This window comes from Octopus sinensis, linkage group LG9 (genome assembly GCF_006345805.1).
Source record: "Octopus sinensis linkage group LG9, ASM634580v1, whole genome shotgun sequence".
In the NCBI taxonomy this organism is placed as follows: Eukaryota; Metazoa; Mollusca; class Cephalopoda; order Octopoda; family Octopodidae; genus Octopus; species Octopus sinensis.
This window is the reverse complement of record NC_043005.1, coordinates 4,697,683-4,710,758: the sequence shown is the minus strand read 5'-3', so window position 1 is coordinate 4,710,758 and position 13,076 is coordinate 4,697,683. Positions and strand designations below refer to the sequence as shown.

Sequence of the window (13,076 nt, the reverse complement as noted above, 5' to 3'; positions counted from 1 at the left end):
TGCTCATTCACTCCTGAGCAGGATGGAGCATTATGAAATGAAGTGCCTTGCTCAAGGAGTGCAAACAGCATCAAATATTACAACAGGCCCCTTTTTCTTTTTGTTCAGCTCTGTTGGAGCTCAGCTTATTATTCCTCTTAATCCAAGTATTATCTTGGCTCGACAGGATTATCTTTGTAATTCACACCTTTATTTGTACTTTCAATCACCATCATCATTTAATGTCCATTGTCCATTCTGGCATGGGTTGGACAGTTTGACCAGGCTGGAAGGCTGCACCAGACTCCACTCTCATTTGGCATTGTTTTCTATGGCTGCTGGATGCCTTTCCTAATGCCAACCATTCCGAGGGTGTAATGGGTTCTTTAACGTGCCACCAGCACAGGTGCCATTATCATCTTTAATCATCTAATTAACCCTTTTGTTACTATATTTCAATTGAAACAAGCTGCCTTTATTTCTATTTTGAAAATAATGAAGAATTTAGTATAATAATGATTTTGCCATTGTTAAGCTGGTGTTTGGAACATAAATACAGAATTTTGATGGAAGGTTTTTAATTTAAATCACTTCAAAATATGAAATTTGTGTTGGAGAATCAAGGGCAGTCTTAGACAGGTTTGTTATCAAAAGGGATAAATTCTCTGGTTTTACAAGTTCCTGATCTTTCTAGAATGAAATGCTGAAATAGAATTTTGAAGATACTTATAGACATTGTAGAAACATCTTTCCCCAAATCCCATATTCTTCCCCTCTCACAACTTTTGTCTTATGCGGTTTGTTGCATGAAACATGTTTTTAGTTGGCCAGGAATTTTCAAATTAACACAATCCATGAAAAACTTGTATTAAGTATGCAAATTATCTAATTTAGGTCAGAATTTCCTGTCTTCATATTAAATAATAGTATTTCTGTTCTACAGGGTCTTGAAGAAACCATCACAAAATTTTCACCATCTTTAGGCAGAGATGCACAATACACCAAATCAGTGAGTACATTCTGTCTTTTTCAGTGAGTTTATTTGAAGCTAAGAAGAGGGTTCAATACCAGCAATGGACTGAATTTTAATCTTGCTTGTATATTTTTTCAGTGAGGTCATTATGCTTACTATTCAATGTTAGTTTAGGTTGGGTGGTACTATCAAGTTAATGTTTTTGAGGAGTTTTTTCCCAGTTAAAGGAAAGCATTGCTGCATTAGAAATAAAAGCAGATTATACATGTCAGTTAACTACAGAAAATGATGGGTTTATTTGGTTGTAAGTCAGGAGTTTCCTAGAAATCAGTGCAAACATCCATGCATACACACTCGAGATTCTAAAAGTGTTAGGTTCCCTATACACCCCTGGCCTTTCCTGTGTACCCAATCTGTCCCTGTCAAGCTTTCCCTACCTCCCTTCTGAATACCCATCTTACCCACATACCCTTCCTAATCTGTGATTGCTATTCCGTTTACTGTTCACCTTGAAACTTGAGGGTTTGCCCTAACATCTTGTCACCACCATCTTTATCTCTCATTCCAGCTGCTCCTACCCCCACTGCCCCTAGAATGCAAAGTAGCCATGTATCTCCTCTATCATGCTTCATATACATGTGTATGTATATGTGTGTGTATATACACACACACACACACATGCACACTTTTGCCTATGCATACCTACACACACATTGTTTGATTCTACGATAAAATAAAAACACTTGTACAATAAATTGAAGTATTACTCAATATATTTGGTAAAGTCCAAATTTATTATTCTTCAAAAAGAATTGTATTGACAGTAACTTCAAAATTTTGGCTAATTAAGCCATCACTGGACTCTATTATATATATATATATATATATATATATATATATAAATGCATGCACACAGACATATGATGGATTCTTTCAATTTCTATTTACCCACTACATTCACAAGGCCTGGGGCTATAATAGAAGACACTACCTGAAAAAGTCATGCACTGAGATTGAACCTGAGACAATGTGGTTGGGAAGTAAATCTCTCAACTACACAGACACTTGCATTAAATTTACAATTTTAGTTTCAACCATGTTTACTTGTATATTTCTCTTTTTATGTGTATCTAATTAATTTAAACTTTTTTCCCTCTTTTTTTTTTGTTTTTTCTCAATTTCTAGAGTAAAATCAGTCGACTACCTGGCTATTTATCAATCCAATTTGTTAGGTTTTTCTACAAAGAAAAGGAATCAATCAATGCAAAAATTCTCAAGGTAACGCTTTGTCTTTGCTATTTGTTAAAATGAGGTCAAAGGTAACTGCGTTCATAAACAACATCTGAGATATAGGCAGCAGTTTGTATCTTATTGGTTCTGTGGTTGTGATACTTTCAAATTGTTCCAGTCCACCTAGCTGTAAATGGGTACCATTAATGGAAGTAGTGGCAACACTCTGAAACTGAGGAGTGTTTCTTAGCTTGCAATGTTGAAATCAACTTTTTGTGTTTGTGACTCCAAATGGAAGTTGGCTCTCACTGATTTTATTTGGAAGTCAATACAGCTAGTCATTCATTAATAGATGTCTCTGATTAGTAAAAGTTAATGACTTGACTTCTTTGATAACTTACTAATTGACTAATGAAGTAAAGGATCAAAAGAAGGACGGCTGTTTAACAAGGCAGGAACAATTTGTAAGGTACCGATGACTCCAGTAGTCAAGCTTGTTGCTCTGCCTACTTCCTTTTAATTCTTATATATCATCATCGTCCGTTTTCAATGCTGTCATGGGTTGGACGGTTTGACTGAGGACTGGCAAGCTAGGAGGCCTCACCAGGCTCCAATCTGATCTGGCAATGTTTCTACAGCAGGATGCCCTTCCTAACGCCAACCACTCCATAAGTGTAGTGGGTGCTTTTTACATGCCACCGGCATGAGAGCCAGTCAGCAGGCACTGGCATCGATATATATATATTTGATTGACATTTGCTTACCTCTTCAACTAGTGTATCATCATCATTTGAAGCTCATAATCAAGATATTTGCTATAACGAAGGCCATCATCTGAGAACATTCACTGTCCTCGTTAGTTGGAATTTTAATTGCTGTTTCCACTAAGTTATTATCTTCTCACTGTTTGATAGAATTTGAGGTATTTGTACACTATATATATTTCTCTAGTGTCTAAACGCTACTCTTAACTCTTTTGATACCAATCCATCTAAGACCACCCCTGCTTCTCTGATGCAAATTTTTGTATTAAGTTTTATGGTGATCTGAAGAACCTTCCATCAAAATTTCATGCCAAGTTGTGTTCCAAGCACAAAGAATGGTAAGGTTATTTTACTAAATTCATCAGCTTCAAAATTTATTTGAACAAAAAGGGTTTATTTCAAGAGGAATATAGTAGCAAAAGGGGTTGAGCTTATCTTTCTATTCTTTATCAAATTCTTTCTCTCAGTAAAATGTCATTTCCAGACTTAGCATTCCAAAGACTGCAATAAAACCTGGATCTCTCTGTAGAACTAATGGGTCTAACCCAATCCACTCACAAGTCTTTGGTTGGCCTGGAGTTATATTAGATGACTCTTAGTCAAAGTGCTGCACAATGGGATTGAACCTGAAACCACGTTTGAACTACATGGCCCACACAGCCATTGCTACATTTACTTAGTATGGTGAGCTGTATGATTTGTTGAGGAGATTCTAATAAGACAGAAACGTGTGCAGTTGTCTCCCCTACTTTCCAAAATGATGAAAATATCATTAGTCATCGAGCTAATGTTGTCTTCAGTACATAATTATTTCTAATTAGCTTTTTGATCCTCCTTTCATTAAATACATTAACACTAACATAGCTATTGACATCTAGTTAGACAGCATCATCAGATGTTGATTATCTTTGCATCAACACAGCACATTGCCAACAATAAAATTTGAAACCCTGACCTTCAAGCTGTAAACTGCTATCTTATCAACTTCACCAGCCGAGGCTTGCCGCCTGCAACCATTTGCTTTAACGTTCTTTGCAAGTCCTACATCTGCAGCACCAATCACATTAATCTGTCATTCTCTCAGAGTTCTTGCTTATGCAATTGGCACTGCTTCGTCCTTTCTCTGTAATAATGCTAAGAACTTTTTTGCTTTCAAATTATGACTTTTGATGGAAATTATTTCTTGTTCATTCTTCCATGTGTAATTATTAAATAATGCTTTCAAGTCATAATCCAAAGGTCAAGGGACAATTGTCCAGGGCTCAATATTCTAATGTATTCCCTGACAGGTTAATTCTAGTTTCTTTGTTGTGGCCTGCCTGCATAGCTCAGTTGGTTGAGCATAGTCTTTTACTTGTTTCAGTCATTTGACTGTGGCCTTGCTGGAGCACCACCTTTAGTCGAACAAATCGACCCCAAGACTTATCCTTTGTAAGCCTAGTACTTATTCTATTGGTCTTTTTTACTGAACTGCTAAATTACGTGAAGCATCAGACTTTTAGTTGCAGGTGTGTCTGTGTGATAGGAAGTTTGCTTTGTCAGCCACCTGGGGCTATAGAAGACACCTGCCTAAGGTGCTATTGGGCAGATTTCTTCTCTAGCACCAGGTTGACTAAAATCTTGTGAGTGGATTTTGCAGATGGAAACTGAAAGAAGCCTGACTTGTGTGTCAATTTGTGTGGCACTACTTCCTTGAACTATTTGCCAGGAGTAGGGAATCACCACCAAGTGATGGGTGCAGCAATGCACTGTTACAGTGCATATCCCCATACTGTGAAGGTATCACTCCTTTACAATTATCCCACAAAATCAAGACAAGGAATTAGCGGTAGTATGGGGATGTGCACTGTGACAATGCATCACTGCACCCACCATCTGTTGGTGATGCCTTGATCCTGGCGAATGGTGCAAGGAAGTAGTGTGCTGTTTTCAATCTTTCATGAAAACATGTCTGGCCATGGGGGAAGTATCACCTTGCTTGGAAACGGATGAGGGTTGGCAACAGGAAGAGCATCCAGCTGTAAAAAAAATCTGCAACAACAAATTCCATCTGACTCTTGCAAGCAAGGAAGAGGGAATATTGTTAAAAAGATGTTGATGGTCTTACTGAATAACCTCTTTTTCTTTTTCTATAATCTGTCTTGGATTTAATTTCTCAGTAAATATATTTTTGTGTATTTTCATTCTTTCTGCATTTTATTTATTGTTTGGTTCAGTTTTAATTCTTCCTCAAAATTTCAGGATGTCAAATTCCCGTTAAACCTTGATGTCTATGATTTATGTACTGAAGAATTACAGAAAAAATTGGTTCCAACCCGTGATAAGTATAAAATAATGGAAGATAGAAAAGCAGAAGAACAGAGCAAGGTTAGATTCAGTTTTATCAGTTTCTACTCTTTAGCTTAATTCAGTCTAAATGGATTATAATTTTCTTTTTCTCAGGCAAAATATCTTGGGAAAATTCATTTTTATGAGATTTATATAAATTTTGTATATATTGTATCTAAACACAGAAAACATTTTATTGAATGAATATTTAATAGAATTTAATGAACGTTTAGTATAACTTAACGGATATTTAATATAATTTAAAGGATATGTGATATAATTTAATGGATATTTAATGAATATCTAATATAATTTAATGAGTACTTACTGTAATTTGCTTAGTGCTGATGTCATAACATAAGAAAAGATTGCCATATTATTTTGAGGGAGATGTTGCTTGTTTTTACTGATTTTGAGATATTAAAAAATGTTACACCTTTGAAATTTCAATTTTGTTCTTATAATTCAAAGTATAGCATATATTTTCTTTGGTCATTTTAATTGCTCATCATTTAGTTTTCTTATAATTAGATAAATAAGCAGACTCCATTGCTTTAGATTAGTTTATCTATCGGTTCATCTTGTGGCTTCGTTAATTTGAAAACGATGTCATTACAGCATATTTGTTGCGTCTCATCTCTTAGGATGTTTTTCCATGTGATTCTTTCAGGCGAAATATGACAAAGAATATGCTAAAGCTCTTGAAGCAAGGAAGTTAAAAACAGAAGCATATTCTTTCTCTGGAGGTAAGTGACACTAATGTAAATGCATTTAGGTTTTTTTTTTTTTTTATATAAACGAATATTTTGTGAATTCTTCATTTTAGTTCGGATCTTTACCTTTTGACCTACAGATTTAAAAATTTGATTTTTGTAACTAAACACTTTCAAACTTCGTATATTGGTAGAATGTGTCACATAAAATATTGTTTACTCTTGGCATTGTTGAGAAAAATCTGTAATATGGAAGTTATTTGTTGTTAAAGTTATCGTATTTCGGTAATTTCAACCAACCAATGACGTCTATTGAGGTGAATACAATTACTGCTGTTGTTTGTCAACAAGAAGTTCTGGCGGTGTATATTTCGTTTGTCACTGTTATTTCTGACATATTTCGTTAGAGATACACCAATGTCTAATTTATTTTCTTTGTTAAATTATTTTCATTTGCTTTTAGCGTTTCAGTTTATTTTGTTTATTTTGTGTGTCAAAAAATTATTTTTTAAATCTGTCGGTCAAAAGGTAAAGATCCTTTAGTTCTTACTGTAATTTCTTATTTCTGTTCCTTGAATCCTTGACACGAGCTACAGTTCGACCAATATCCTGTAGACAGAATCTGAAAGAAGCCCAACATGCGTGTGTACGTGTGTGAGTGAGAGAGTGATTTGTATTTCACCTCACCTATCCTGATGGTGGTGTTTGTCCACCAGAAAAGCATGTCTAGGCTTTCTTGACATGTTGCATTATTTGTTTGCAGTCCTTTGTAAAAACGTGTCTGGGCTGTTTGTTGTTTTCAAAGACTGAGGGATTATTCTGCTGCTTGGAAACAGATGAGGGCTGACATGAGGGAGGGCAAACGGATGCAGAACATTCTGCTTCACTGTAGTCTCTCATTTGACAGGTACAAGCATGGAATAGTAGACTTTAGACTGGTGATGATAAAGGTGTAACCAAATTGTTAATCTCATCCAATGTTAAATCAAACTGATCTGCAGAATGAATGAATGTCTCCACATCCTGTTTCCCTCTCCTCTAACTCTGACGTCTCTAGATCTCTGCAAGAAATGAAGATTTTAAAATGTTCTGTTTCAGATGAAGGTTCTAACAACAGTGGCTTCTATGAACTGAAGGCTGTTCTAACACACAAAGGTCGTTCAAGTTCCAGTGGACATTACGTAGCTTGGATTCGGAAGAAGGGTGGTGAGTTTTTTGGCATTTTTTCAATTGCTATCCATTCAGTTGACTTAATCTTCTTTCAGAATTTCCAGTCAGTCTCCTCACACAACCGAAATTGTTGGCCTCTCAAACACTGAGCATCTCAGCTGGTTGAGTTTTTTATGTTGCTGCTCTCCTGAAAGGATTAGTGACCCTTAGGTTACCTCTGCTGCCATGAACTGGGCAAAGATAATCAAAAGCTATTGTCAGGATGTATAAACCACCAGTGGAGCCAACAAGGTTACCTGATAAATGATATGTATATGGATTATTACATACTTGTCTTGTTGATTTGCGTTTCCTCGTTTGGGGTTTTTGGAGTGAATTATTTTGGTTACCAAAGGAACAGATCTAATTTTTGAACAAAGTAAGGTATAATCAATTAACTTAAACCCTATCATATTACTGGTACTTGCCCTATCAGTCTCAGAGTGATGAAAAGTACAGTGAATCCTGGTAAGACTTGCCAACCTATAAAAGCAATATTATTGAAGGCCGTCAGAATCAATGAGCCAACAGTTTATTTTGTCTTGTAGTTGATTGGTCAGTTTTAGTCTGTCACCAAACGGGATGTTGGACTTTTCTTGGCTCACTCTAAATTATTACTGCTAAATAGAGACCACAGAAAAGGTAACTTTGTAGTAGCAGTAGTAGAGAACTGCTTGGCAGATGACAATGTTGAATGGCTTTTTTTTTACCTCTTTTTTTATCATTTGGTGATTATTGATCGTCATTAACTGGCTCTACCTGAAAGACCTCATCTTTCTTTTTCAAGCATAGTATATCTAGAGTTACATTATCCAATGTGTCTAATTTTTAAGAGGATACAGAGGTGATGTGAGAAAAGTTGGCTGTTATTCCTAAGAGTTTCATCAACCCCATATAGGCTTCCACATTGGCTCATACCAAAACAATAGTACTATGTGCTGTAGAAGAAATGGTGAGCAAGCTACACAGGAACTGAGTCTGTTGCTGCTTTTGATTCAAGACAAAGCCACTACATGATAAATCACTAAAAATCCTTTAATGATGAACTTGTTTCATTATTATCATCGTTTAACGTCTGCTTTCCATGCTGGCATGGGTTGGACGGTTTGACTGAGGGCTGGCAAGCCAGAAGGCTACATCAGGCTCCAATCTTGATCTGGCAGAGTTTCTACAGCTGGATGCCCTTTCTAATGCCAACCACTCCGAGAGTGTAGTGGGTGCTTTTTATGTGCTACGAGGGCCATTTATGTGGTACTAGCATCGACTACACTTGAATGGTGCTTTTTATGTGCCACTCAGGCAACACTGGCAACAACAATGCTCAAATGGTACTTTTTATGTGCCACCAGCACAAGAGCCAGTCAGGCGGCACTGGCAACAACCACGCTTGAATTGTGCTTTTTACATGCCACTGGCAAGAAATATTACATAGCTATCTAGAAAACATTTGTGAAAGGAAATCTTTGTAAGAATTGTTTGCAGTGATCATTTTCTTTTCAGTATAGATTGTTTAGTTTGAATTGTAATGTTTCAATGCAAAATAGTTTTGTTAAATTTCTTAATATTTGATAATAATAAAAGCTAAATAATGATTCGAAGCAGTTTGGCAAGATCTATTTACTCTTTAACATTTGATGTTTATAGTTATTGCTGTGTATAACAATGGGTGTCTATAATTAGTTATTGCTGTCTATAATGGGTGTCTATAATTAGTTTATAATATCTGAAAGAATATCACTTTAAAAACCTGATTTAAAAAATGTTTTTTAAATGTTCGTTATTAATTCTTGATCTGTTTTCTTAGATGAATGGATTATGTTTGATGATGACAAAGTATCTCCAATTTTATCTGAAGACATTTTGAAATTATCTGGTGGTGGTACGTAACAAATATTATTGCATATTCACTCTCGACCCCGAATAAAGTGGGATACACCTTTAGCTGTGAAGTACATTATATTCCATCAGGCACTCTCAGTACACTCTCCTGATGGACAAATCTATGGTCAATGATGGGGTGGGATTCTTGAACATGGGGGGTGGGTCTGGTTGTAAGGATAAGGGAGAGAGAGAATTAATCACCAATGACTAAAATAAAGACAAGAAATCAGCAACAGTAATTGATTTCTGAAGTGAATAATCCTCAATGTGGCACCGGGGTTGGTGCCCTCAACCATGAGAGAAATGGATAACAAAGGTAAGATGACATCATCTTAGTTCACCTAACTGTGGGTTAATGGAATACACACACATGCAATGGCCTTCTTTTCAGAATTCATCTACCAAATTCACCCACAAGGCTTTGGTTGGGCTGGAGCTGTAGTAGACACCACCTGCCTAAGGTGCCACACAATGAGATTGAACCCAAAACCATATGATTTGGAAGCAAGCTTCTTAACTACACAGCTACACCTGTGCTTATTTAAACTTAGAAGCTATTATTGAGCTAACCTGGGGCATAATTTATCACCCTGGTTCTCAGCCAGGGTCCTTATGGCCCTTGGAGGTCCCTATAAGATTTTGCTTTTAAAATACCACTGCAATATCTTGGTTATACTTCCACAATATACGAAATATTTTAACAATTCTTTTATACAATTCATAACATTTGATTTTAAAAATAGGGTTTTTTTTTAAATGTCAACTGACTTTAAGGGTCACCTAAGTCAAATAAGAATCAAAAGGGCTCCATAAGCCAAAAATGGTTGAGAACCACTGCTTCATCATGCAGTCTTAAAACTCTTGTGTTATGTGGGTCTTGTGTTCTCATGTACTTCCAAGGGATACAAGAGATTGGATCTGGTATCATTTCATGTGTGTAGCCGAAGATGTTTGGATCATCATCATTGTTTAACATCCACTTTCCATGCTGGCATGGGTTGGATGGTTTGACTGAGGACTGGCGAGCCAGATGGCTGCACTGGGCTCCAATCTGATCTGACAGAATTTCTACAGCTGGATGCCCTTCCTAACACCAACCACTCCGAGAGTGTAGTGGGTGCTTTTACATACCACAGGCACGAGGGCCAGTCAGGCAGTAGTGGCAACGGCCACGCTCAAATGATGTTTTTATGTGCCACCTGCACAGGAGCCATCCAGTGGCACTGGCAACAACTCGCTCAAATGTTGTTTTTCACGTGCCAGTAAGGCGACGCTGGTAATGATCACTGTCAAATGGTGCTTTTCATGTACTACGAGCACGGGAGCCAGTCAGCGGCCCTGGCAGGTAATTTCTGTTTTGTGTGGATCAGTTAATTAGCTGCCAATGCCTAACCAAAACCATTCATTAATATTTCAATCAAATGTTTTTTGTTTTTAATTGTTGTTTTTAATTTCTCTGCTGCAGGTGATTGGCATTGTGCCTATGTGCTCCTATATGGTCCACGACCATTGCAACTGGAAGAGAAGTAGGTGACCAAGAGATGGGGGTCTGCGAGCAGGCAGGCAGAAGGCTTCTGCAAGATTAAGAAGAATTGCTTATTCATTTTCAATTAAAGGAAATACAGTTCCTGTTTTATTTTTTATTTTTTTTTCAAAAAAACATTTTCTGTGCCTCTCAAAGTTATGAGCCTCAACACCCATGGCACAACAGGATCGTTTATGAAATCTAACAGCTACAAGATGACCACCACCAGCAGCAACAGCAACAACACATTGAATAAAACCAAGAAAGAAATACCAAAGCAAGCAAACAAAAGCTTCAAGTGCAAATTTTGCAATGTTTTATTTTTTTTTTGTGGTTAATAATTAACGTTGAATGTTTTTTTTACATTCTCTGATGTTCAGTCTATTTGGTGGATTGTAATTGTCTTGTAATTAAAAGAAAAAAAAAAAGCCCCCCACCTTTTTAGACTGCTGCTGTAAACCCTTTCATAACCAGTTAAAAAGCAGTATATAAAGTCAGCTTCGTTCATAAGAAATTGTTCATGCTTCGTTTTTTTTTTTTTTTTTAATGTTTATTTACACACACACACACGGACAGAGGCTTGCATAAACACATTCCTACACACTGAAATGCATTTGTGTCTGTGTGTGTGTGTGTATATATATATATATACTCTTTTACTCTTTTACTTGTTTCAGTCATTTGACTGCGGCCATGCTGGAGCACCGCCTTTAGTTGAGCAAATCGACCCCGGGACTTATTCTTTGTAAGCCTAGTACTTATTTTATCGGTTTCTTTTTGCCGAACCGCTAAGTGACGGGGACGTAAACACACCAGCATCGGTTGTCAAGCAATGCTAGGGGGGACAAACACAGGCACACAAACACACACACATACATATATATATATATATATATATATATATATATATATATATATACATATATACGACAGGCTTCTTTCAGTTTCCGTCTACCAAATCCACTCACAAGGCATTGATCGGCCCGGGGCTATAGCAGAAGACACTTGCCCAAGATGCCACGCAGTGGGACTGAACCTGGAACCATGTGGTTGGTTAGCAAGCTACTTACCACACAGCCACTCCTGCGCCTATATATATGTATATATATATAACAGGAAGCTTTATGAAAATAGACAAAAGACGAAGGCAGGTTTACGGAAATAAACAAAAGACAAAGGCAGGTGGAATACAAACAAACAATTGTATTAGTATGGCGCTCTGGAAATATAAATAAAACAAGTCTTTAGCGTTTCGAGCCTACGCTCTTCAACAGAAAGATACACAGAAAAGAAACAGAAAGAAACAAGGAGAGAAAAAAATGCGTGCAGAGGCTAGCGAATCAACATGGCGATCTGATTTTGGCCAGAAATCAAAGATCAAACGTGAGACGCAAGAGCGAAATTAGGGGAGATAATTGGGTTAAATGACCTCGCTCCAACATAAGAGTGTGTGTGTGTGTATGAGAGAGTATGTAGTGCGTATGAGAGGTCTGGACGTGTGTATGTATATATGATGTGATGTGTAAAGTCGTATGGTGTAGTGTAGAGAGGAGATGAGGGAGAGAAGGGGAGTGAAGGAGCAGAGAGAAAGAGGGAAGAAGGAGGGAGGGAGAAAAAGGGAAGAGGAGTAGGGGTGAAAGGATGAAAGACTGAAGAGAAGTAGGGGTCGGGGGGAGGTTAGATGAGGAGGTGGGGAGTTGAGACCAAATGATGTATAAGAGCGAAGAGAGAAGATTAATTCCTGTTCACGGCGCAAACGGGAATCCAGATGGCCTCTGTGTAAGGACAAACCGAACACAGACAGGTGTTGCAAGGAGTGACCGGTGGAGCGGAAATGGCGTGAGACCGGTGTGTTGTTCGCAAGGCGGATGTCACGAAGGTGTTCCGCGAACCGGTCAGCCAAGCGGTGTCCCGTTTGTCCGATGTACAAGGAATGGCAGAGAGAGCAAGAGACGCAATAGATAATATTGCTGGAATAATATAAGGGTAAATAATTATTAATTTCAAAATCAACAATTATTTCTGGGTAGATTTCAGTATGGAAATATAACCATTATCGGTAGGAACCTTTTCAAAAGGTTTTATATATATATATATATATATATATTAACCTGTGCTAGCGCGGAAAACGGACGTTAAACGATGATGATGATGATGATTTATATTAATTATTTTATTTTTATGTTTTGGTTTATGTTTTTCACTGTTTGATTTGCCTAATAGTGGTTTTATCTCTAATTTAATTTATACATATATTATTTAGATGCCGCATGCTAGGAGGGACTCTTCAAGTCAAAACTACCAAAATAAACATACCGTACCGAATGCAAGTCTTGAAGCAAGTCATTTGAAAACAGAATTTAGCTGTAGATCTCCAGTGATTTCATAATCAACGCAGTGGCTGCGTCCCTTACTCGTCAGTACAGCGTATTCAAGATTTATAATTTATATTCTGTTTTTAAATGACTTGCTTC

General features: G+C 37.1%; 1 protein-coding gene across 1 annotated transcript in view; it reads left to right on the top strand.

Annotated features, from left to right (window-relative positions):
- Window positions 1-11,112, top strand: part of LOC115215785 (ubiquitin carboxyl-terminal hydrolase 14) — a 42,986-nt gene extending 31,874 nt beyond the window's left edge. Inside the window, exons 12-18 of the mRNA XM_029785084.2 lie at window positions 923-988; window positions 2,138-2,230; window positions 5,188-5,313; window positions 5,945-6,020; window positions 7,086-7,193; window positions 9,001-9,075; window positions 10,543-11,112. Of these exons, the coding sequence (XP_029640944.1) occupies window positions 923-988; window positions 2,138-2,230; window positions 5,188-5,313; window positions 5,945-6,020; window positions 7,086-7,193; window positions 9,001-9,075; window positions 10,543-10,607 (609 nt within the window). The 3' untranslated portion in view covers window positions 10,608-11,112. The remainder of the gene's footprint in view (window positions 1-922; window positions 989-2,137; window positions 2,231-5,187; window positions 5,314-5,944; window positions 6,021-7,085; window positions 7,194-9,000; window positions 9,076-10,542) is intronic.
- Window positions 11,113-13,076: the final 1,964 nt, after the last annotated feature.